The following is a 23287-nucleotide window of genomic DNA, read 5'->3' on the forward strand; positions in this document are numbered from 1 at the left end:
CACAAGGCAGATTTGCAGCAGCATGCATTCCTTCCATTCGACTATACACCGTAGCCCATGGTTATTTGGCGTTATACAGGTCTACCTATTCCCTGTGTAACCCCGTACCAATATATCTATGCAATGCTAAGCAGCAATTTTATATATGTGCTATATCTACCTCAAAGATGTATCAACTACTGATCATAATGTCTGCATATATGTCGTTCATGTACTGTTTCTACCTCAAAAACTGTGCCAGCTCCTGATCACTGTCGTTTTAGGTCTCGCCCACATATTGCCATGGTTTGGATTTAATGTCCTTCTTAATCTGTAAACTTATAAGCACCGCCATACAATTTTTGTGGAGCGCTCTGATTTGTGTCTATTTCGCGCTATATAAAACTGTAATATATATATATATATATATATATATATATATATATGTGTGTGTATATATAATAATATTTAATGGTGCCTTCTTACTACTGAATTGTGCAAGCGGCAAGTTTGGTCCATAATACAGAGTACAGTTTCTGGGACTGGGTAAGAAAACAAATGCCAGTGTATTTATTCTTTTACCCTGTGTCAGTTACATATCCAAGCCATTGTAGCTGTACTGCTTTATAGTAGCTCTTTTTTTCTCGCATCAGTGACCATTTGGCTCTTGTTCCTCCTGGAATGATGTCAGACGTATGCCCCCCGGAAACCCATAGATATAGTCATGATTTTCAGTTTCTTTTTCCCACTGCTGGATCTGGAAACACAATCAAGAGTTCTGGAGTAGACAACAGAAGATTTTCTTCAAAAGATCATCAAGGTTTTTTCAAGACTGGATTGATCACATGGGTCGGAGGATGAGACTGTGGCATGGAGCACAAACCCACTTGGGCTGTGCCCCAACTGCCGCCACAATTTGCATAGGACAGCCACAAAGTATGGACCATCTGCTTCACCAAGAACCACATGTCAAAGGGGCGTGCCACATGCAGAATTTCAACCCAATACCATCAATGTAATAGACAACCATGGGGAGAAAAATCAGTTACCCCACGGGTCACCGTCACAACTCAAATTAGCTTACAAAAGTGCCCTGGCAAAGTTGCAATATTGTTGTTAAACCAGGCAGTCCTTTTATGGAAGAAACAGAGGAAGAGGTATCACTATGCATGGGGCTTGGATCCTTCAACAAGTGACAATTCAAAAAACCTGTCCCTACACAAATCCCCAGAAGGGGGCAGATTTGATGAATTCCTTAGAGTGGAGGGCAGCTACCTCCAACAGATGGACATTAAAAATTATAAGACATGGGAATTGCTTAGAAATAATATAGAAGACCTCAAACATCAGGCCGAAGACAAAAACCTGCAGCAACAAAAAAAACTGCTACGGATATGCTAAACAAGCAGCCAATAGAAAGGGATCCAAGGAAGAAATAATCTGGACCTGTATTCAGTCTGTTTCCCTGGTGCCCAAACCAGATAAGACACTATCCTAGCGCTACAGACCTCAAACAAATTCATAAAGGCACAAAAAACTAAAAATGACCATACTGAAGGAGGTCATTATGCGACTGTAGAAAGGGGACTACATGGCCGCCATAGATCTCAAAGCCACTTACCTGCAAGTGCTACTGAGGTTTGTCGTAGACAAGATACATTATCAGCAGTAGTAGCAGCACACTTGAGATGACAAGAGAGCCCTGTGTACCCCGATCTTGAAGGCTGGCTAATAAAAGTAAGACCGTTCAAACATTGCTAGGAGAGCAAAAACACAGTCATGGAGTCACTCCACAGACTAGGGTTATCCCTAAATCTAGAAAACTCACTCCTGTCCCGAAGAGAATTTTTTTTTTCTGAGAGCAATACGCTGCAGGGAATCCAAAGTTTACCCAGTTACAAAGAGGATCCTGGCAATACCAGAGTAAACGTGCGTTTACCAGACGATGCAGTCTGACAGTGAGGACACTGGGGAAACTACTAGGCATGATAGTGTTTTGCATTCCACTAATGCCACTTTCCAGGTTACACATGAGGCCCCACCAGAAATGGGTGCAGTGTCATTGGTCATAGGCAACTTGGAGCTGGGAAGATAAAGTGACTGTCACATAGAGGAAACAGAAGTGGATACAGTGGCAGGTAGGAAGATTTTTAAAACACCCAGCTCCTTCTGTAACCTTCACAACAGACTCATCCCTCACAGGAAAACTAAACATCAGAGGTTTGTGGCGTTTGAAAGAAGCAGTAAAACACATAACTGTGTTAGAACTGAAGACAGTATTTTTAGCCCTAAAAGCATCTCAAACACTGGTAGGAGGTATTGCAGTTCAGATCCAAACAGACAACACAATCCTAGTGTTTAAAAGCCATGGCAAATAAGGTCACACCCTCTTGTCTCAACTAGCACAGGAGGTATGGAAATGTGCCATCCGAAGTAAGATAACCATAATACATATACTACCTCTGGGGAAACCGAACACAGTTATACATGTTAAACAGACAGGCAAGTGCCACACCTGAGTGGGAACTTAAACAGCATGTAAGAGAACACATTTTTAAGCCATGGGGCAACCTACAAGTGGATTTCTCCGTAACCCAGGAGAACATCAAACGTCAAATCTCTTGCATTCACACCTACCAATCACTATGTAATACCCTATAGATAGATTGGTCAGGAAATGTTTGCATAATATTCCATCAATCCCACTGATACCTCTAGTACCTTACCGTTCCAAACAAGCTTGTATGACTAATTTTGATACCTCCCTCCCGGGTGAGCCAGCTAGACATGGACTCGGAACTTGTGGAACGGCACAGGGCAGGGTGATGAGGCTACCAGCCCATCAGCACCTGTTGATAGAGCAAAGGAGACTGTATATCAACCGCTTTGAAGGGGCATAGTTTGGACAGGTAGGACTACCAGAAAGATCAATGAAAGTGCCAAAAGAGGCCAGAAGACCTATTACAGGAAGGTATTGTACCACAGAATGAAGCAGGATTATTCCCTGGCCTAATAGAAATGGGTGCAAGGACATCTGAGCACAGGATACATCTATTGCAGGGAACCCCGCACACCTTCTAGATTAGGTACTTTCTTACCTCTCACTAAAAGTACACTTGTCGGTCATAGTGGCATGTCCAAGGTGTGTTCTAGAAAGAAGTTTCTTCAGAACACAAGTTATTAGGCGATTCCTGGAAGGGGGCGAAGAGTAAAATCCGACAAAGGCCAGCGATACCACCTGGTAGTGGATACTGCTCAAGACTGCTTTCCTCATTGCCATCACATCCGTATGAAGGGTAAGCTAAATGTTAACTTCTTACTGCACAAGCACTTTATTTACAGAAATACACAAGGTAAAAGTAGTGATGGGAACAAATCCATAATTTCTTTTCAAAGTAATCTTGCAATTCCAGGTAAACCAAGCTCTACAGCTACCATACTTTTTCCAAACGTCTAAACCACAAGCAGAAAGGGCCCATAAAGCAATACAGAATGGGGAATTCCTTCTTTATTTCCTTGCAGCAGTAAGCAAAGGATCAATAGTAACCAAAGAAACAATCGCAAGGTGGATAGTACAAATGATCCAGAGATCTAGAACCAAAGTGCGCACTCAACAAGGAAGAAAGGAACAACTTTAACTTTCTTTGCCAGTGTTTTATTTAATGACATTTGCAGTGCGGCCACAGAGTCTTTGGTGCTCACTTTCACCACACACTTCTGTGTGGATGTTCAGGCTAACAAAAGAGGTGCAATTGGGACAAGTACTTCAGCACCCAATTCAACCCAACCCCCCAAACAAAGGGAACAATTGCTACAAAATCTGTGTACGCCTGTGACTCCTGGAAAGATTCATGCTGAAAAACACTATGGTAAGCATGTAAGCGTAGTTTTGTCGATTCCAGAATTTTCTGGATTCACATCCAACTAACATTTCCCCCAAGAAATTAGGTGATTTTGAAAATGTATGAAGGGTGGGAGTCGATACTGATTACGGGGAAAATGAAAAACACTCTGGTGTCGCCAAGAGGAAAAAAGAATCTGAAGACCACATGCAGGGGTTTCCGGGTGTGATTCTAACGTCAATGAAGGATGTACATAGCACCAAATAGTAGTCGACAACGCAGAACCCACAGGCAAATAAAAGACCATTCCGGACCTCACCACTAGATGGGAGAATCATGCATAGCATGTGAATCGAGAATTTTTAAAGCTGAAAAACGACCACTGTAACCATTTTATTACTTAACATATTTGTTAGAAGCTGAAATTTGGTTAGATTTTAGGTCTCTGCCATTGCAATATATACTAGAGGGGATCATCAAATAGATATATTTACCACACCCATCATAAGATAATTTCTGTAAGGTGTTTAGTCGTTACCCTTCATGGCGGGCCAGCACCTCAGTGAAACTTAAATCTAGTTCCCTCAGAGGATTGATGAAAGCCCTGTTTGACCCTATGCACGAGGCTAGCCTAAAACCTTCCATTAAAAACCGCCTTTCTTAATTGCTATACATCTAAAAGGAGAGTTAGTAAATCACTAGTCGTTTGACTATTCATATGACTAGTCACCCCAGTTTGCCGTGTTTTGAGGACAGACTTTTGGGTAGAATCCTAGCATTCTGTGGTCAGTCGATAAGTTTCACTCGACTTGAATATTTTAATGTGTACACTACACAATTAATGTATTTTTTATATTGATTGACTTAACTGTTTAATGGCTTTGGGTTAATGGCATGAAGTCTGTCTGCCATTTGCTGTTCTTTAAAGCCAATGCTTTTACGGTGTGTTCCTACCTTTCCAGTTTGAGTGAATGAATACACATTTAGAAATGCTCACTTAGAGTTTTAAAGAAAGTCTAAGGGCACACCGAATATCATTCTACCAGTGTATGACCTTTTTGGTATTGTCCAAGATACGACTAATGATTTGGGCTCCAGGTTATTTGCGACTTCATCGACGTTTCTACTTTCTACGTACTTCACTCCTCCCGTCCAAGGAGCAAACAAAAGGTGCATTTATAGATATTTCCTTGATGTGCCAATGTGCATTGCTGTTTGCTGTCTGTTTTTACGTTCATGTTCATTCACAAAAGCTCCATTGGAACATGTTGTTCAGTGTTTTTTTTCCATGTTTTTCCAGGAAGACGACAGGTTTGAGCAGGCAAGTGATGTCCGGGCACAACTCAAGTTCTTTGAACACCTCGACCATATCGAAAAACAGAGAAAAGATGAACAGGAACGAGAAATCCTAATGCGAGCAGCAAAGGCAAGTGTTTGATATGCGGATTTTGTGAAGTGTTTTCAGCAATCTTTAGCATTCCTGGAGGCATGTTCATTTAGTACAACTTTAGTTACTGCTTATGTTTGTTCCTACTCCGTCTTTACCTAGTTTTAGAACAATTACTTAGCAGTGTCACCTAACTCTTCTGTGGAGACTAAAAGCAATTTCACATAGGGGAACTCTGCATCTCAGAGGGCGGTCTCCTAACACATTGTTAAACACATGTTTTTCTTGATACCTTCGCTTTTTGAGTAGGTAGTTCCACAGTACATGGACAAGGACAGGTTTGTTTTAGACTGTAGGGACCATTTGCAAGATATAACTTTGGTCTGGCCAGAGTTCCTAAATTCCTTACAAGAAGAAGACACTAATAATAGCCATGGACTAAAGCATTGTCATGCGGAATCGAATGCATTGTATTTTTCCTGTTCCATAAAATTTCACAATATGGTTCTCATGTAATGTTTCCTCCATAATGCCTGGCAGAAGTGCAAACAACTCAGCCTATCAGTATGATGAAATCTCTGAACATATTCCATGGACCAGGCATTCTTCGGTTTTGTCTTCTAGACAAAATTCGCTGTTCTGCTTAAGTGGTGGAGTGCCCAGTTGTCTACAGAATCTGTGCATGATTGGTTGGTGGTAGTGTTGTCCCCATATAGTGTTAACCAGACAAATTGAATAACTGGTCCATAGAAGACCAGGCCTTGATTATTGGGAGTGTGTATAATTCGCATAATTTGCTTTTGCATAGTTATGCAAAATGCTTGGTAAATTTTGCAAAACAACATTGTGAGAAAGTGCCATCCTTCTTGCATTAGTATGCCCCCACTTTTTGCTGAACTGCTGATGTGCTTTGACTGAGTGTGCCCTGGGCTCCTGCCAACCAGGTACCCAGGGCCTGTGTTCCTTCCCTAAAGCTGTACTGAAACAAAACCCAATTGACATCTCTGGCTTCCTATTAACCCCTAGAAATGGTACCCTAGGTGCCCAGGGCATGGTGACCAGAGAAGAACCCAAAGGGCTGCAGCACGTATTGTGCCACCCTTAGGGGCCCTGTACCCTGACACCCACACACTGCCTTTGCAGGCTGAGTGTCTAGATACAGAACTAAACAGAGAGTCGACATGGCACACATCCCCGTGTGCCATGCCCACAGACCCCACTGCCCTGGCATACTTCAGTCACCCCTCTAGCTGGGTGCCCCATGCCAGTGGTGTGGGCATAGGTGCATGAGCCCTGTGCCCTTACAGTACCCAGAGCCATTCCTGGGCACTGTAAATGCAGTGATGCCATTAAGAGTATATGGTGCTGGGAGTTTTTCATTACGAACTCCACAGCACCGTAATGGCTACACTGAAGGCTGGCAAGTTTGGTACCAAACATCTCAGCACATTAAACCCGCACTGATGCCAGTGTGGGATTTAATGTAAAATGCACCGGAGGGCATCTTAAAGATGCCCCCTGAAAACCTAACCTACGATCCACGTCTGGTCTGAGTGGCTGCAGAGGCTGCCACACAGCAGACATGTTGCTGGAACCCCGGGTGGAGAGCCCCGCTCTCCTGTGCCTGCAACAATGCACATCCTGGGCGAGGTGCTAGGTCTCCTCCCCCAGGATCGGCAGGGGGAAGCTTTAAAGGCATGCCGCCTCTGTGAGCTTCTCCAGACCATTTGCTGTACTCAGCAACTGGCCCCCACCAGTTCCAACCCCCACTCTGGCGGGAAGACTGATTGGAAACCCCACGTCAGGAAGGGGGGTGTGCCAGCCTGTGCCAACCCCACCCCTCAGGTGGGAGAGGCGAGGTGAAGCACGACCCCGGGCTCCAGCCAGCTTGAAGATGGGGAGCCCTGCCCAATCACAGCTAGGCTTTTGCCCCCCTCCCACAGGAGAGGAGCAGGCTAGGGGGTGTACCCACCCCAGGACCAGGACCTATTTGTCCCTGCCCTTGCCCTACCTGTAACGCCCCTAAATTTAGTATTTAGGGGCACCCTGAACCTTCCTTCCTCAGTTCCCGATAAGAAAAGAAGAAAGAAGATCAAGAAGAAGACCCGCCGTGCAGCTGCTAACAGGATGACACCCACTGACTTGGCCCCAGCCCTAACGGCCTGTCGATTTTGGAACCTGCTCCTGCTTAATCCTGGCGACTCCTGCGGACAGCAACCTTGGTACACCCGGAGGACCTGCCTGCCTTGACCCTCTTAAAGACTGAGACACCCATAAGCAGAGGCTTTGCTTCAACAACCAACCCCTGGTGCCAGCCAGGAAGCTCAAGACCTGCCCACTCTGCACCCGCCGAACCCGGCCCGTGCCCGATTGATCCAAGACCACGACGACGTCCCCCCGGCGACTGGGACCCGAAGTCCAGTTCCCAAAGACCCTCCTCGACGAACCAAACGACACCTGCAGCCTCAGAACCAGGGACCCCTCCAACCGCGACCAGCCGAGGGTAAGATTTCCAGACACCCAAATACACCCCGGTGCCCTGCGACCTCCTGTGCCTCCCTTTGGGGTACCTACCTCTTCTCCCGGATCCCAACTTATCTCTCGAAGTGGTGTTCGCACCTGAAGAATCACAGTCCCCGAGTCTGCAGCCTTTGTTCCCTTGTTACCTTTCTCATGGAATAACATTGAGCGCCCGACTGCTCAAAGGCATCCTGCACCCAGCCGCCCGAGTGCCCCTGGCAGCGCAACCTGTGCCCTATCCTACTCCCCCATTTGCCCTGAGCAAGTGACCAGGAGCCCAGCTCCCACAGCCGCGTGGCCTGCTAGCCCGCAGCCACCAACCGGAGGCCCCCTCCCCCTCATTGGATAACATTGTCCTAACTACCTCTGCACCCGGCCGCCCCTGTGCCGCTAAGGGTGTTCCAACTGTACCTACCTGACCCCGGGGGACCCCTGAGTCTAAACCCAGACCCCTAACTTCCCCAGCCGAGTACTCACCTGGAAACCGGTAACTCACCTGCCATTGGATAACATTGACTGGTTTGACTCAGAAAATTCTTCTAAGTGTGAAGTTTCGAAAACTTAAAATATTCCCATAAAATAAACCGAATTCCGAAACTCACCTATGATCAGGAGAGAAGCCAGTACTGTACCTTATAGCCCAGTACTGAACCGCAAAAGTAATCCTAGTCGGGTTTACTAGTAACTTGAATTTTCTCCATAGGAATCCATTGTGTGCTTTTCTGTGAAATTTCTTCTGAGCGTCTACTTTTGAAAACTTTAACTATTCTTTAGAAATCGTATCAAATTCTGAAACGTAATTACTTACCTGTTTTAAGTTGAGACCCCAGTGCTGGACCTAGGAGCTCAGTACTGGATTACAAAAGTAACAAGATCGTACTTTAACTGCAACCTGAATTTTCTCCCATTGGATAACATTGCCAGTTTTTCATCGAAAAATTTCTAAGTGTGAACTTTTAAAATAGCTTTATATTCCTTAAAAATCGCTGCAATAACAAAAACGTTTTTACTAAACTGTTTTCAGCTTGGATCCCAGGACTGAATCTAGGGTCCAGTCCTGGAACTACCAGAGTAATCTACAAAGTAATCATCTGTATTTATATAGAAAAACCCATTGAGCTCAATGCTAAATTGTGTTTAGAATTGTTGCCTACTGCAACCCCTGTACCTATTGTGTTTACAAAATATATTGCCTTTCCTCTAAAGTACTCATCTGAGACCTCTCATATTGAGAACAGTATATTTTTTGATACTTGTTGGTTCTACAAATAAAACAACTATATCTTTGATATAAAAACAATTGGCCTGGAGTTCAGTCCTTGAGTGTGTGAAACATTTTGCTGACTGAATGTGTACAACAAATGCTTTACACTGTCCTCTGGTATTGCCTTACTGCTCGACCAAGCTACCACTTTAGAGAGTAAGGTCACACCTGGCTTTTACCTCTGTTATACCTCTGGGGTTTGTGGACTATATACACCCTGTAGCTTTACACTGTCCTCTGGTATTGCCTTACTGCTCGACCAAGCTACCACTTTAGAGAGTAAGGTCACACCTGGTTTTTACCTCTGTTATACCTCTGGGGTTTGTGGACTATATACACCCTGTAGCTTTACACTGTCCTCTGGTATTGCCTTACTGCTCGACCAAGCTACCACTTTAGAGAGTAAGGTCACACCTGGCTTTTCCCTCTGTTATACCTCTGGGGTTTGTGGACTATATACACCCTGTAGCTTTACACTGTCCTCTGGTATTGCCTTACTGCTCGACCAAGCTACCACTTTAGAGAGTAAGGTCACACCTGGTTTTTACCTCTGTTATACCTCTGGGGTTTGTGGACTATATACACCCTGTAGCTTTACACTGTCCTCTGGTATTGCCTTACTGCTCGACCAAGCTACCACTTTAGAGAGTAAGGTCACACCTGGCTTTTCCCTCTGTTATACCTCTGGGGTTTGTGGACTCTATACACCCTGTACCATATCTTGGTCCAGTATATATGGAGCCACTTTCTCACAGACATTTAAATACACAAAATGTAATTTAGCACTAAATCTGTCCCTGTATCAGTTTTTGCAATGGGAGGGCACATTTCACTCATTTAAAAAAAAAAAAAACCTCCTTACAAATCAAGTGCTGCAAACAGCCAAACACATTCCTGTTGCATAATGATTACTGAGAGATAATTGTCTTCCACTGTTTGGATACTGCCCGGTTCCTCCCTGAAACAGAAACCAAAACGAACCACTGGCATGGAGAAATAGTTGCCTGGTGAGTCTACCTTTTCACTTAGCCACTTGGATCCATTTGTGCGGTGGCGTTGCTACTACAACAAAGCAACATCAGATCCAAAAGTATGTGGTACTACTTCTTCGCTCCTACACCAGATTCTGAAAGTCCAAACGATGTGCCTATAGCCATAACTCAATCCACTATCTCCAGGCTTCTCTGGTACCTGGTCGTATGTATTTTGGCTCTTCACAATTCCATTGCTTCAGGAACTGCTTCAGCTTAACTCTCCTGAAGGGTTGATGCCAAGGTTAACACAACTTACTATATCTGTTCCTTCACTCTGTAACATCAGACGTTTAACCATCAAGCTGTGTTCTTCTCTTACCCGTGTGTACTTGTCAGCATGCAATCACTCCAGATTCAGACTCCTATCTGGCTGCTTTGCTTGACTTACTAAGTGCCAGAAACGTGTCCATGGGTCATTGAAGGCCATAATTTATTGAGGGCACAGTGATACTGGCAAAACGAATATCCTGTCACAATACTACCATTACCCGTCCGTTTCGCTGCAGCCTTTTTACCTGCAAACTCCTGCCCTTAAGCATCTTGTGGAGTGGTTCTAAGGCACACAAGCATGACCATCAGGCATAAAGAAGACTCCTATAGATGTGTGGCTGAAGCCCGCTTCTTCCGTCACTTAGCTAATCCAGACATCGACTTTAGACTGTACCCAGGAGCCTAGAGTTGCCATGTTTCTGGCAAAACGTCTTGGAGTTAGGAAAATTCCACAGGGATTTATCCATTGAGACACTGGTGCTCCTGAAGAAATCTGAATACATCTATCCTTTGTAGGTTTTGGCTCATCTTTCTCCTGATGCCAGCTCAGAGCATCAAACCTTAAACAGGTTCAAGAGGTCTAGAAAAAGCTACATTCTGAGGCATTCAGCTGAAAATCTCTGGACAATCTGTCCAGAAATCCAGTGACCATCTCATTCCTTTCTCACATGACCTACTCCTCGCTCTGATACCCCCCACCAAAAAAAAAGTCCTCTGGTTCGCAAGTAGTGATGATGGTGATATCCCTAAATGTTTGTGTTTAGGATGTAAGATCTCCTGCAGTGGTGAACTTTCAGTCCAAGATTCTCTTGTTGCAGAAAGCCACCAAGGAACTGGAAGGGTACAGGCAGGGTACTGTTGTTTAATGCCAACCATATGCACTGCGGTTGAAGAATGTTTAACCAGGTGTAGTTTGGCATCTGCCAGATTTGCACTAAAATGAGGAACTGTCAGGTTTGTGTGCTACTATTCTTTGCCATCGGCCAAGATAATTCTGTTGCAGGACTTGAAAGTAAAAACAAGAATTGAAGATGGGTTGAGTTTAGACGGCACTAGAATCCAGGTATGCCTACTCACCAATAGTAGAAAGCAGTTTAAAGTTTAGGACTTACAGAGTTAAATAATCAATTCTGATTTGATGGTGATGGGACTTGGGTTCAGAAGTCGGTCCTTTGTCGCAGGTATAAGTGTTTATGTGAAACGTGCCCATTCTCAACCTTCCTAGGTTACTGTAAGCATAAAAGAATCTTCAGAAATCAAAGTAATAGCACAATTTCAAAACTTCTTTTTGTGAGTTTGGTAGGAAACTCTTCTGTCTGAAATATAGCAGGGATGAAAGAAATAGGATTTAGATACCCCTCTTTCTTACCATGAAGCATATGCAATATGTGCTTAATCCGGTACACTGTAAAAAGTTAATTCAATAGTTCATTCAGTTTATAAAGCTATGTTTTTTTTGTTCTTTAAAGTTTAATTACTTTGAATGTTTGAACACAGTGAACTGTTAGCAGTATCCTTCCTTTTTTCCTTAACTATACGAATAAGTGAACAAGAAAACGTTTCTCACATGAATGCATAGTTGGTTTTCCCCTTTGTTTCTGGTATTCTAACCTCTTGTTTATGCTTTGTTCCCAATAAGGATCCAGCTACGTGTGTCATTGTGTAGACTGATTTTGTTTTTTATACTGTTTGTTTGTAAAGAATATTTGTAGTTAAATTCTTCTCTTAATTAAATATACTCAAGATGAAATGCATTTCTTCTAACCTCCTTTCAAATCCTAAATTAGTGTTTTCTGTCTACAGTCTCGATCGCGACAGGAGGATCCTGAGCAGCTTCGACTGAAACAGAAAGCCAAGGAGGTATGGGGTTTTGTTATAGCTTCTCCTTTAGTTGTGATCATTGTTTCGCAAGCACTTTGGTATTGATTGTTGCTTCTACACCTCGACCCCACAGATGCAGCAGCAGGAACTAGCACAGATGCGACAGCGAGATGCCAACTTAACAGCGTTAGCAGCCATCGGTCCCAGAAAGAAACGGAAAATGGACTCTCCGGGACCTGGTACTGGAACAGAGGTATGGTTGTCTTCAGTCCATGTTTTTCATGTTGCAGTGAAATTTTCTTTGCTGTCCAAATTACCTTACTGTTGGGTGATTGCCTTTTTATATCTTACTTTGTTGGAAATCCTCCTATTTAGTTTATGTATAGAGATGTTTACTCCCTTTGTATTCCTTTAATTTGTATAGCGGCCAAGGTGCCAGAAAACCAATGTTTAATGCAAAAACCACAGTTGATGGACAGAATGCAGAACAATGTCCTACATTCAGCCCAGTACAGAGATCTGGGCCTAAATCCATCGTCTTTTTGCACTCCACACCACCCCAGTTTGGCATTCTAAATATATGCTGAGATACTCGGCTAGTGTTATAATTATAGCAAGAGTTGACATGTGCCACCATCATCTTTTTTTCTCCTGGTGATCGCCAGCTGCCACCAAAGGTTTTTAGCTGGATATGTGTCGTCCGGCTTGCAGTAAATGGCTCTGAAACACCTGCATGATTTATGTTGGGCAAACATCTTTTTCCAAGGCTAGATGCCTTGGGACCACCACCTATCCGTACGAGTCGGTCCCTAAACAGAGGTGTTAATTTACAGCATAAAGCTCCAGAGGCCCAGTGAAAACATAGTAACCATTTCTCCATCAGGTACCTACCTGCATATCTATATTTTCCCTCTGTCGTGGTTAGAGCAATCATTTGTTTCTAACCTGCATAAAGGGAATTTATGGTACATATTGCTGCCATAAAATCTCATATAGAGACTCCAGTTTAAAAAAAAAAACAAATAGGCAGAATGGTCGATTTTTTCAATCTCACATCTGGGGCCCGCAGTACACTGTGTCGTGGGGATCCTGTGTTGATTATCAGTTTATATTGAAATGATTTAATATCTTTATGCCTCAACTACAGAGCTTTCTTGTACAAAAGACTTTGGGATACGCTGCAAAAAGTGGCCTTTTGGCTAACAGTGCTGAATCTGTTCAAGACTACTCTGCATTTCTCTGGGGTACTCCCCAAGGGGTTGGGTGGTCATCTGTTCCAACAGCATTGGCAACTATAGTGACTCTGACCCATACACCTGATGTTGAACATTAATAGGCTTTTACCCTGGCATCTATGGTAAAGTCTAAGCCATCAGACTCTGGTGCCAGCCAAAATTTTGTAGGTGAAAGTATCATACATGTGGTGAAGGAGGTGGTCAGGACAGACTATAGACAGATCTATACTATGAAAATCTCCCTTGAGTCTAGATTTTCACCCACTTGGGGATTTTTCGTTCCGGTTTATATACTTTAGCTTTGGAACGCAAGGACTATGGCCAGAAGTAGATTGGTTACTCAGAAGCTGGTCACCTTCTGCCTCTTTACAATACAGATCTCTACTTGGATTTGCAAAATGCCAGTGGTTGGATACTTCACCAGACAGTGACATTTACTTCTTGTTAGGTCCTGCTTTAGAGGGTTTTGTATTTTGCAACAGTTATTAGCAAAAAGCCTAAGGATTGACTCCATCTGCTGAAGTAGTAAAATCTATCATTCTGACACAAACATCCATGGCAGTGATGGAGCCCTTGTTTCCACTTAATAAGGCACTCCTGGATCCCATCATGGCTGCTTCAGAGAAACTTTTGAGTCCCAGCAGCACAGATTACTTAGCCATAGACCTGTCCCATGGAGACCTCTGCTTTATTTTTCTCCCACCAATCACCAGAATGTTTGGTGTTTGAAACACTGTCATCTAAGCGAAATCCCACTCTTCTTCCTTTGGCTCCAACAGACGGGTAATGCAAGAAACGTGACACTGTAGGTCACCATGTTATTGCCTCGGCCAATGGGGGCCACCATATGGCTAATGCCACACAGCATATAGGCTCATACTTGCATGCCTTCTGGGAATTGGTGAAACTCAGTAATCGGCCTGCTTGAAAATTTGAGAGGGTGAGGGATGGATGTGTCGAAACAGATTCTAAAGTGTGGCCTTGACTTGGAGGATGTTATGAAGTGGGTATGGGTACAGTGTCTGCATGCCTGGTGCTTTCCTTTAGATTTTCTGTAGATGTCCAGGTAATGCTCCTTTGTGAGATTGCCAGTTTTTCCTTGGACCACTTTAAGAACAGCTGGTCTATTGCACATGTCTTATGCCTGGTCTTTCCTGCACGACAATATTGCCAACAGTATTGGAAGTTTTGTGGTTATTGCAGGGTCGTGCAATATCTGCAGTGGCTGCAGTTTCAGCCCGTTCAAATGCCAGAACAGCTATATCGCTCCGTTCATGGTCTTTCTATGGGTAATCACTAGCAGCAAATGTAGTCCAGGACATCTTCCAGGGGCTCTGCTGTTTCCAAACCCTTCTCATTTCTCCCGCATCAACATCACCTTCTGATAGGAAAGAGGGTCTCCTATTTTGCCCCCCGCTGGTAGGAAATCACGACAGCCAATTGAGTCATCCATCTAATCAGCCGGGACCTACGTCCTCCCTTTCCCATCCTCCCTTTCCCAGGCTCCTTCAGAGTATAATTGCTGACTCATGCCTCATTCGTAGTGGAGCCATAGAAGTGGTGCCTCTGGTAAAGAGGAACTGGGTTTTGCTATATTTAGTTCTTGGTCTTTAAGAGGGATGGGGGTTTGAGGCCTCTCATAATTGCGTCTTATGTACCTATTCATTTGGCAGGACAAATGTAAGGTTCTTTCTCTGAGCCACATCCTGTCTTCCCTGGAGTCCGAGTAATCCTATGGTATCCCTAGACTTCCAGGAGGCAAACTGTAATCTTCTGTTACCCCCTTACCTACAGGCGCTTGTGGTTCATGGTGGGGTTCTCAGCAGTTTCACTTAGCGTTTCTCCCATTCATATTGACAGCAGTGCCATACGTCATTACAAATGTGCGGGCAATCATGGCACTGTCACAGTGGCGGTCAGGTGTCCATGTATTCCTTTTCTTGAACAACTGCTTAGTGAAGGAGGAGTCCTTAGGTGGTGGTCCAGGACCATCTCCCGGAGATGACTCCCTCTGCACAGGCTGGGCTTTACCATCCAGTAGTCTCACGCCACTCCCACACAGGATGGAGCTCGGCATAATGAAGGCCTTTCCTTCACCTCCATGGATAACAGATATATTTGGGATAGTTCCAATGCGCCTGACTAGAGTATTAATCCTAGTTCTTCAGTTCTTGTGTCTACCACCTTTTGCATCCTTCTTGTGGTGTCTAAAGCAGCACTGGCTGCTTCACCAAGAAAATTTCTTAACTCTGGTGCGGATCTTTCAGTTGGTGCATCAAAATGTGCACTAATGGCTGTACTCCTCCAATATTTTATTTTGTTCTTTGATGACTCGCTGGGCTGTGGTGCTCGGAGCAGGATAAACAAGGCCTTTGTCTGGGGTCAGAGCAGTGACTGCACATAAATGTGCATCAATTGCGTGTGGTCTTTCTTGCCCCAAAGTTCTTTTTCATTTTCATCTCGGGGGGTAACCTCCAGAGTCCATCAGACAAATCACCACCGTCCATTATATCAAAAACCAAAGCAGTGTGGGTTTTTCAACCATATGTTAGGAGGCGATTTGCCTGTCGATTGACTGGGAATCTTGCCAATGGCGGACCCCATTAAAAATGTAAAATGTAAATTGATACTTGTATAGCGCACTACTCACCCGCAAGGGTCTCAAGGCGCTTGTACGAATCCCGCTGTGGAACCCATCCTGGCTTTCCCTGTGAGGCGTCCACTCCTGGGCACCCCCAAGGTGGAGGCCAGGCATCCTTAGCGTTGTGGGGGCCGTTGTGGAGATTAAGCAAGCTATTGCCCAGGGTTGCAGAGTGGGACTCCATGATTGGAATAGGCACCGAGGCGAGAATTATCAGGTCTGTGGAATTTTGAGCCCAAGACCCGCCAAGGCGGGGAATTGAACCCTGGTCCCGGGCTAGACCTCTGCATCAGGGTCTGCCGCTCTAACCATTGAGCCACACTTCTCCACTACACATGTTCCCTCATTGTGAGAGTGGATGCTCTCAGTCATCCTGATGGGGCAGAGTTTATCTTCTTCAGATTAGAGTTTCTATTCATAGATCTCTTCACCACAGCCTTGAATCAGTAGTATCCTCAGTTTTGAGACTGTCACTTCCCCTCCAATGGTTCCCTGGGGGATACCTTTAGGATTGGTTGGTCTATGAGCCTGCTGTATGCATTTCTGCTGATTCTGCTTCTGTTTAAAGTTGTAGGAAAACTGCAGGAGGACCCCTTGCTATTGATTCGGGTGGTTTTGGATTGCCCCAGTTTTGGCATTCGATTACCCCTACACAGAGCACACCTGCTCTTAAAACAAGATGGCAGGTTGTCCACCCCAGTCCACAGACTCTGTGCCATACTACACTGAGATTGACGGTGCAATCTAGAATCCTTCTGTCTTCCAGATTGGGTTGCTGATTTTGTCTTGAATACCAGACAGTTTGCCACCAAATTCTTGTAATGTGGCTGATGGAGCAAATTAGTATAATGGTGGTGTAACAAAATGGGTTCTGCCCGTTTACTCCACCCAGATTTTTCAATGTTAAATTACCTGGTTCTTTTTTTTTCTTTTCTGTGAGTAAGCCTTTCAACTGGTGAGTCATCCATGGTAAATATGCGCTAAAAGGACTCCAAGCGTTTAGCGCCATTGACTGCATTTTAAGATAATGCTAGGATGAGGGGCAATTGGCTGATTAAACTTGAGCAATTGTGCTCATGTGTGAGGGGTGCACGTTGAAGACTTGAGTTGTGCGCATCCCTGTATCTGAGCACACTTAGCCTGGTGCAGAGGGGACTCTGTAGGATTGGATACTGACCTAAGGTAGACCTTATAATATCAATGTACACTCATAGGTAAGGTCACTGTGGTTTACTGTCTTTTCTGCAGTGACACTTTATTATACACATAGAGGGAAATCTGCCTTAGAGTGCAGTTTTGCTTCCCTTTAGCCTGCAAAGTCCAGTGACATCTCAAAATGGAGCGAAACATGTCCATTAAGATCAGATCTGAGAGCTCCAATAAGAAATCTGTACAACTTATGGGTCATCTACAATTGTCCTATTTCTCTGGCTTAGCTCGGGATCAGAGCCCAGGCCTTTGTTCACCCTGCTGACCCACCTTATTTACATTAATCCCCAGTAGCAGGAATAAAGGCCTCCCCACAGAAAGGGAGACAGTTACCAGTGCTTCAGTCAGAGCCAGAGTATGGATGGGTGGGGAAAAGAATCTGCATCAATCCGTTAGCTGTCACCCTGTACCAGGGATGGGCCAGACCAGGGCCACTGAACAAAGGAAGGAGCCCGTATCTCTATAGCCACCACAGGAAGTGGCTCTCCTTTAAAGCTTTGATGAGAAGTCCCTGGCAGTGATGCCAGCCAGGGGTGGAGCTGAGACCCCCAGAGGAGATGTGACCAGTGTTCCTGGAAGACGCCATCTTGAATTGTGCCAGCATGATGTGCTAGAGGGTTGGGACAGGAATGGAGAAGTGATGTGGCACCCTAGGACTGGCCAGGGGTGTTTGGCTTCTAGAACATTTTGCCCCCAGTTAAAAAGTTTTGCACAAGAGGGAGAGAGTGCTTTTTGTTGGAGCTGAACACTGGTACTGGAGGCAGCAGCCATAGACAGCTGAAAGCAGGAACCCTCCGTTGTCCAGCTGGGCTAAGGACTCTGCCTACAGTTGACCCCACAACTGGTGGTTCCCGACCAGTGAAGCTGGTCCCTGTATGCCCCCTAAGGACTAGTTTGAGAAAGATCTGAACTTCTGCACCAAGAGGGACGCACCAGAGGCGACAAATTAAAATGGCTGCCATGTGGAGCCAGCTCCCTGCGAAGTGTGCCACCTGAGAGGCCAGGAGGTCTAAGGAAAACGCTCCAGCCTTGGATCCGAACCCCAGACAGAATTTCCAATATAGATGCCTGGGACCCCAACATCGGATCACCACCCCCACGAGGCCACAGAGGGGCCTGGGATCCCAACTCTTGGCCCTCAATGTGAGCAGCGACTGGGAGCACCGCTGTGCTCCTCCGAGTGGAGTAAAAGGGCCCAGGATCCCAACTGTGAGCCCCAGTGGCTTAGCACAACTGGGCTCAAGTGATTCTTGTGGCTCTGGATTGGGCAAGAAGAGTCTGGTATTTCGACCTTCTGAGCATAGCCATCGACCCTCCGTTCAGACTGCGCCTTCGGGAGTATCTTCTGTCACAGCAGCAGGGGATGGTTTTTCACCCGAAGCTGTCCATTCTCCACCTCCTTGCCTGGAGATTGCGCAGCCGCAGTTGACATTTTGACCTTCCACCGAAGTCTGTGATGTCATCTTGGCAGCCAGGCGTCCCTCCACTAAAACACGTGTGGCATGGTGCAAAGCAAAGGTCTTTGATCCCCTTTCTGTCCCTTTTTCAGAGGTCCTGTTGTTCATACTTTCTTTGGCCCAGCAGGGCTCTTCTTTGGGCACCCTTAAAGGTAGCATTCGGCTACCTCTGCCTTCCTGAGACTTCCAGATCCCCCATTTTTATTTAAATCACCCGTCAATAGGTTTCTTAAGGGGCTTACTTGTTTGTTTCCTCTGTCTCCTATCGTAATGCTCCAATGGGATTTAAATGTGGTTCTGACTTTTCTTATGTGTGCTCTTTTCGAGCCTCTTCATAATTGCCCTTTCGGGCTTCTAACACTTGAGACTGCTTTCCACATTGCCATCACCTCTACTTGCAGAGTTAGCGAGCTCCAGGCTCTGTCTTCCAAGCCTCCGTATATGTCTGTTCATCCGGATAAAGTGGTGCTTTGAACAAAAGCTCTGTTCCTCCCTAAAGTGGACACACCCTTTCATATGCGACAAACTATTACTCAGCTCACCTTTTATTCACCACTTTATCCCTCCAAGGAAGAGGAGAGACTACACCGCCTGGACCCAGAACGTGCGTAGTTTTTTTATCTTGATCGCACCAAAGACTTAGGGTGTTGGATCAATTTGGGCAGTACAGAAAAGGACCATCTCTCAATGGGTTGTCCTCCGCATTAAATTGTGCTGCCTGTTGGGAAAGAAGGAACCTCATGTTGGGTTATGTGCTTACTCTAGTAGAGCAACAGCGGCAACGACTGCGTTAGCACCCGGAGTCTCAGTCCTGGATATCTGTCAGGCAGCAACGTGGACATTCCTATACACGTTTAACAGATACTGCTACCTAGACAGCCAAGTCCGGAGAGACGGGTTCTTTGCCTGTTCAGTCCTCCAGGAGTTCCTCATGTAATCTTGGTTCGCAGACCCTCCTCTGGGGTTGGTATTGCTGGGGTATCTATTCAAAAGTTAAGGAATCTACAACTAGAGTCTCTATCAGATAAATAAGTTACTTATCTTCGGTAATGTCAACTTACCGCCCCACCCATCCTCCCTTATCTGCAAACTGATTTCTAGGGATAGGGACTCCCCTAAAGGGCCCTAGTTTTGACACAGCAGAGGTCAGTGTCTTTCATGGCTCTGCACATCTGGCGTGCAAAAGTTGTGTTAAGAACGGATGTCGGTGTGCCCGGGCGGCATCTGTGTAGGTCCTGGACTGTAATCTCCGGCTTGCACCACGATAGACGTAGAGTCGACTGACATCGCCTACCAATTCGCAGGGGTACTGCTGATTTAAAAAAAAAAAAAAAGAATAAATACATACATACAGACTGATGCCTGGGGGAAATTTTAAAGGTGAGGAATCTACAACTGGAATATATCTCTACCAGACACTAAGTGAACACAAAGCGCCTGTGATGGTCTGTGGAAGAGGTAGACCAGGACCTAGGCTCAATTTGAGGGCAACTGAGATGGAGCCATGATTGGATACAACTTGATTAGCCCCGAAGAAAGTCTAAAAGTCACCAAATTGGAGCAGTTTAAAAGTCCTAATAAAATGTTTCTAAAAAGTTACCTATCCTCAGTAAAAATCTGAAATTGTAGCCACTGCTTTGGAACTGCTGGTCTGGTACCTGCAGCAGTTTGGTCCCACTAAGGCTCTGGAGCTTTTGATATTTTTGCTTGGAAACACTTTCCAAGTCCCAACACAGAAAGAAACATTGTTGTATTTTCATAGATGCTGGAACCTTTCCGTGGGGTGAATCTGAAATTGAATCCAACGTTATGGAACAGGTGATAGGATACTTTTGCAGGATGTCTCATGGCACTGGAGCCCAGGAGGAAAAGGTTCCAAATTTTTCCAAACTTTTCTTGCTGCTCAAACAACTACGGAAGCACTATTCTAAGCCCCGCAAGACCTCTGTGGGAGACCTTGAGATACTATAGTCCAGTCCAAGTTCCAGTTTTAATTGGTCAGCTGGGCATTGTAAGGAAAAAAATATTTTGCAGCTTTTTGTGTCCCTGTAAACACACAGTAGGTCACACACGGACATTTAGAATTCACTTGGTTCTCGGTGCAAGGGGAAGTCGGTTCAGTCCTTCAGACACAGGTCACAGACAGCAGAATCATTCCTCTAAAAGTTCTTCCACAGGTCTAGAAAGTGTTCTGAGGAAGGCAGGGTGAACGCAACCCTAGCCACCATTTCAGAGGTTTCGGTTTACCTTACTGCAAACAATCACAGAGTCCCTTACCTTCAAAGTCCAGGGTGGTGAACTCTTCTCCCTTTTGAGCAAAGCCTGTGTTACTACCCTATGGTGTGGCCTGGGTAATGAGCATTTGCCTCCTCTGTGTTCACTCTAAAGTTGTTTGGGATATAGCGTTCCTCCCAATTGGTTTAGTGACAGCCTGACTAGGGGGGACAAAAGCTGGGGCTTTCAAAGTGTCATCTTAAGTTTGCTTGTAATAGGGCAGGCCCTTTGAAATTAATTAAGTTCCTGGGTCCACTCCAACTCGTCCTCCTGTCAGGGGAAGGAAACACTGCCTCAATGCAGGCACAGGTCTTCGCTCTAAGAGCAGTTTTCATTCCTAATACCAGCCAAGGACATTCTGCACAGTTCCTGGTGAGCTAATTTAAATTGCCTTCTGGCAGCTTTAGACAGCATAAAGCTATATTTAATAAAGATCTGTCTTTACCTTTAGATTGGATTTTTATTAAATATAAAAATAAGTCTTTGGATAGAATCTGTAGCTTGTACAGGTCAAAAGTTATAGATTGATGTTTATAGTCTTTACTTTGTCTTTTCCTATGTACCAGCTACAGCCTGACCAGTGACAATGTTGTTTTGGACCTTGTAACTGGGGAGGATGCCATTTCCAGTGTCACACGTGTTCCACTCTTAAATATTATGCACCCCAACATGTGGGCGGCAAGGTGTAACTTAGAGGTTTAATTGTTCAAATCAGGCTTCTCTACCTGTCAAAAGGGTAATTTTAATGCGCCTGTGCTGCTACCGGGCATTGTAGTACATGCACGATAAGTGCTGCAGTCAACAAGTGACATTCAACTTTTCATTCCCTGGGTGTACTTCTGCACCATATACTACGGCACTATCTGAAAGTTAAATGTGCCAATCCGGTTTTAAGCTGATATACACTGGCACTGCATAGCACTGTCCCAGAGTTGGCGTGAAAGATTACCAGCAGGCAAATCTAAAAAAAATTTAAAAATCGGGTAACCACCCAAAAATGGGTCACTTAACAGTACGTAAAACCATATACTCGTCAAAGGATGTACATTCTTTTTCACATAACTGTATTTAGAATATTTACATTATAGGATATAAAAGCAGGCAAACCCACTATAAAAAACAAAGATTTATGGTAACATGGTGTTCTTCCCCCTCATTGCCCCCACATAGTTCATTACAGGAAAGACATTAAACGTATTCTAATAGGTTTGTGCAATTATTTGCTAACTACTTTTTAGTGCGTTTAGTTTTGCACTACAGATTATCCTTGTATTCTTTTTACCTGACAGAGACATTTAGCCGCAGATTCCTTACCTTAAAATTATCCCCAGAAGCCAGACTGGATCTGGAAATGTTTCTACAGCAGTACCTCTGTGCGTCGGTAGAGGGCGTCAAGCGACTCAGTTACGTCATTGTCCACTGGAAGTGAAGTAGTCATTGTCCATATAAGCCCTCCCCCGACATCAATTTCTTCCTTCCTGTTCTTCCACGCGGACCCAGAGTGCTGTACCTCTAGCCATTGGTCTCTCTTGACTTTGTTGATGACAGTGTGTTTTTTTCTGGATATCTATGATGTCATGGGGTCTAGAATGTCTAGCCCTCATGCCATTTGCTTTTGGTGTCTAGGCATCCACCCTGACTCCAAATGGTGCGGCTCGTGTTTTCAGCTTCGGTCGTCGGCGCTGCAGGACCACTGCATGACACTGGTAGCCAAACAGTGGTTGACAGCCCCTCGCAGTCACGGTTGTCTTCTTCCTCCAAAGACTGCTTGAGGGCCAGCTCCCAGAGTCCTTCGTCTCGCTGTCACTTGACAAGTCACACTGTATGCGGTCGTCATTGTGGCCTTCCCAAACTTTACCGCGTATGTGCGGTGTCCCTGACTCTCCTCCTTTTTACTCCGATATCTGAGTCGGAGCTGGTGTCTGTCCCACACCTTCTGGTTTTCCCCAGCACCCAGGTGACTGTGGCTCAAATGAGGGACTCGCTATCTCAACCATGATGCAATTTTTGGCTCTCAACTTCCCTCTGGTGCGCCTTTTGGCCCCAAGGAGGTCGGTGAGACCTCGACTGACTCTAGGCCTACGGGACTTACCTCGGTGTCTGCGGGGCCCTCAGAATCCATGCTCGACTCTTTTGGCTCCAGTGCACAGTGCTTTGGGGTTCCCATCTGTGAGACCTATATTGGAACCATAGGTGCCGACTCAGGCGTTCATGACACAAATTGCCTCTACTTCGTCTCTTCTCACTGAGGTGTCGTCTTCTCCATGCCGGTCGACATCGGTAACGGCCCTGATTCTCTTCAGGCTTCCTTCCGCTTTTTGGGGAGCCCGCTGCGTTTTTTTCCATGGCTCAAG

At 45.1% G+C, this 23287-nt stretch overlaps 1 protein-coding gene across 4 annotated transcripts in view; it reads left to right on the forward strand.

Annotated features, from left to right (window-relative positions):
- TAF4 (TATA-box binding protein associated factor 4) overlaps nucleotides 1-23287 on the forward strand; it is a 241635-nt gene that overhangs the window by 212562 nt on the left and 5786 nt on the right. For all 4 annotated transcript variants that reach the window (XM_086932869.1, XM_086932872.1, XM_086932870.1 and 1 more), the window contains 3 exons: nucleotides 5122-5247; nucleotides 12100-12156; nucleotides 12251-12370. In XM_086932869.1, the coding sequence (XP_086788995.1) occupies nucleotides 5122-5247; nucleotides 12100-12156; nucleotides 12251-12370 (303 nt within the window). The remainder of the gene's footprint in view (nucleotides 1-5121; nucleotides 5248-12099; nucleotides 12157-12250; nucleotides 12371-23287) is intronic.

The sequence above is a fragment of the Lissotriton vulgaris genome, chromosome 7 (genome assembly GCF_964263255.1).
Source record: "Lissotriton vulgaris chromosome 7, aLisVul1.2, whole genome shotgun sequence".
In the NCBI taxonomy this organism is placed as follows: Eukaryota; Metazoa; Chordata; class Amphibia; order Caudata; family Salamandridae; genus Lissotriton; species Lissotriton vulgaris.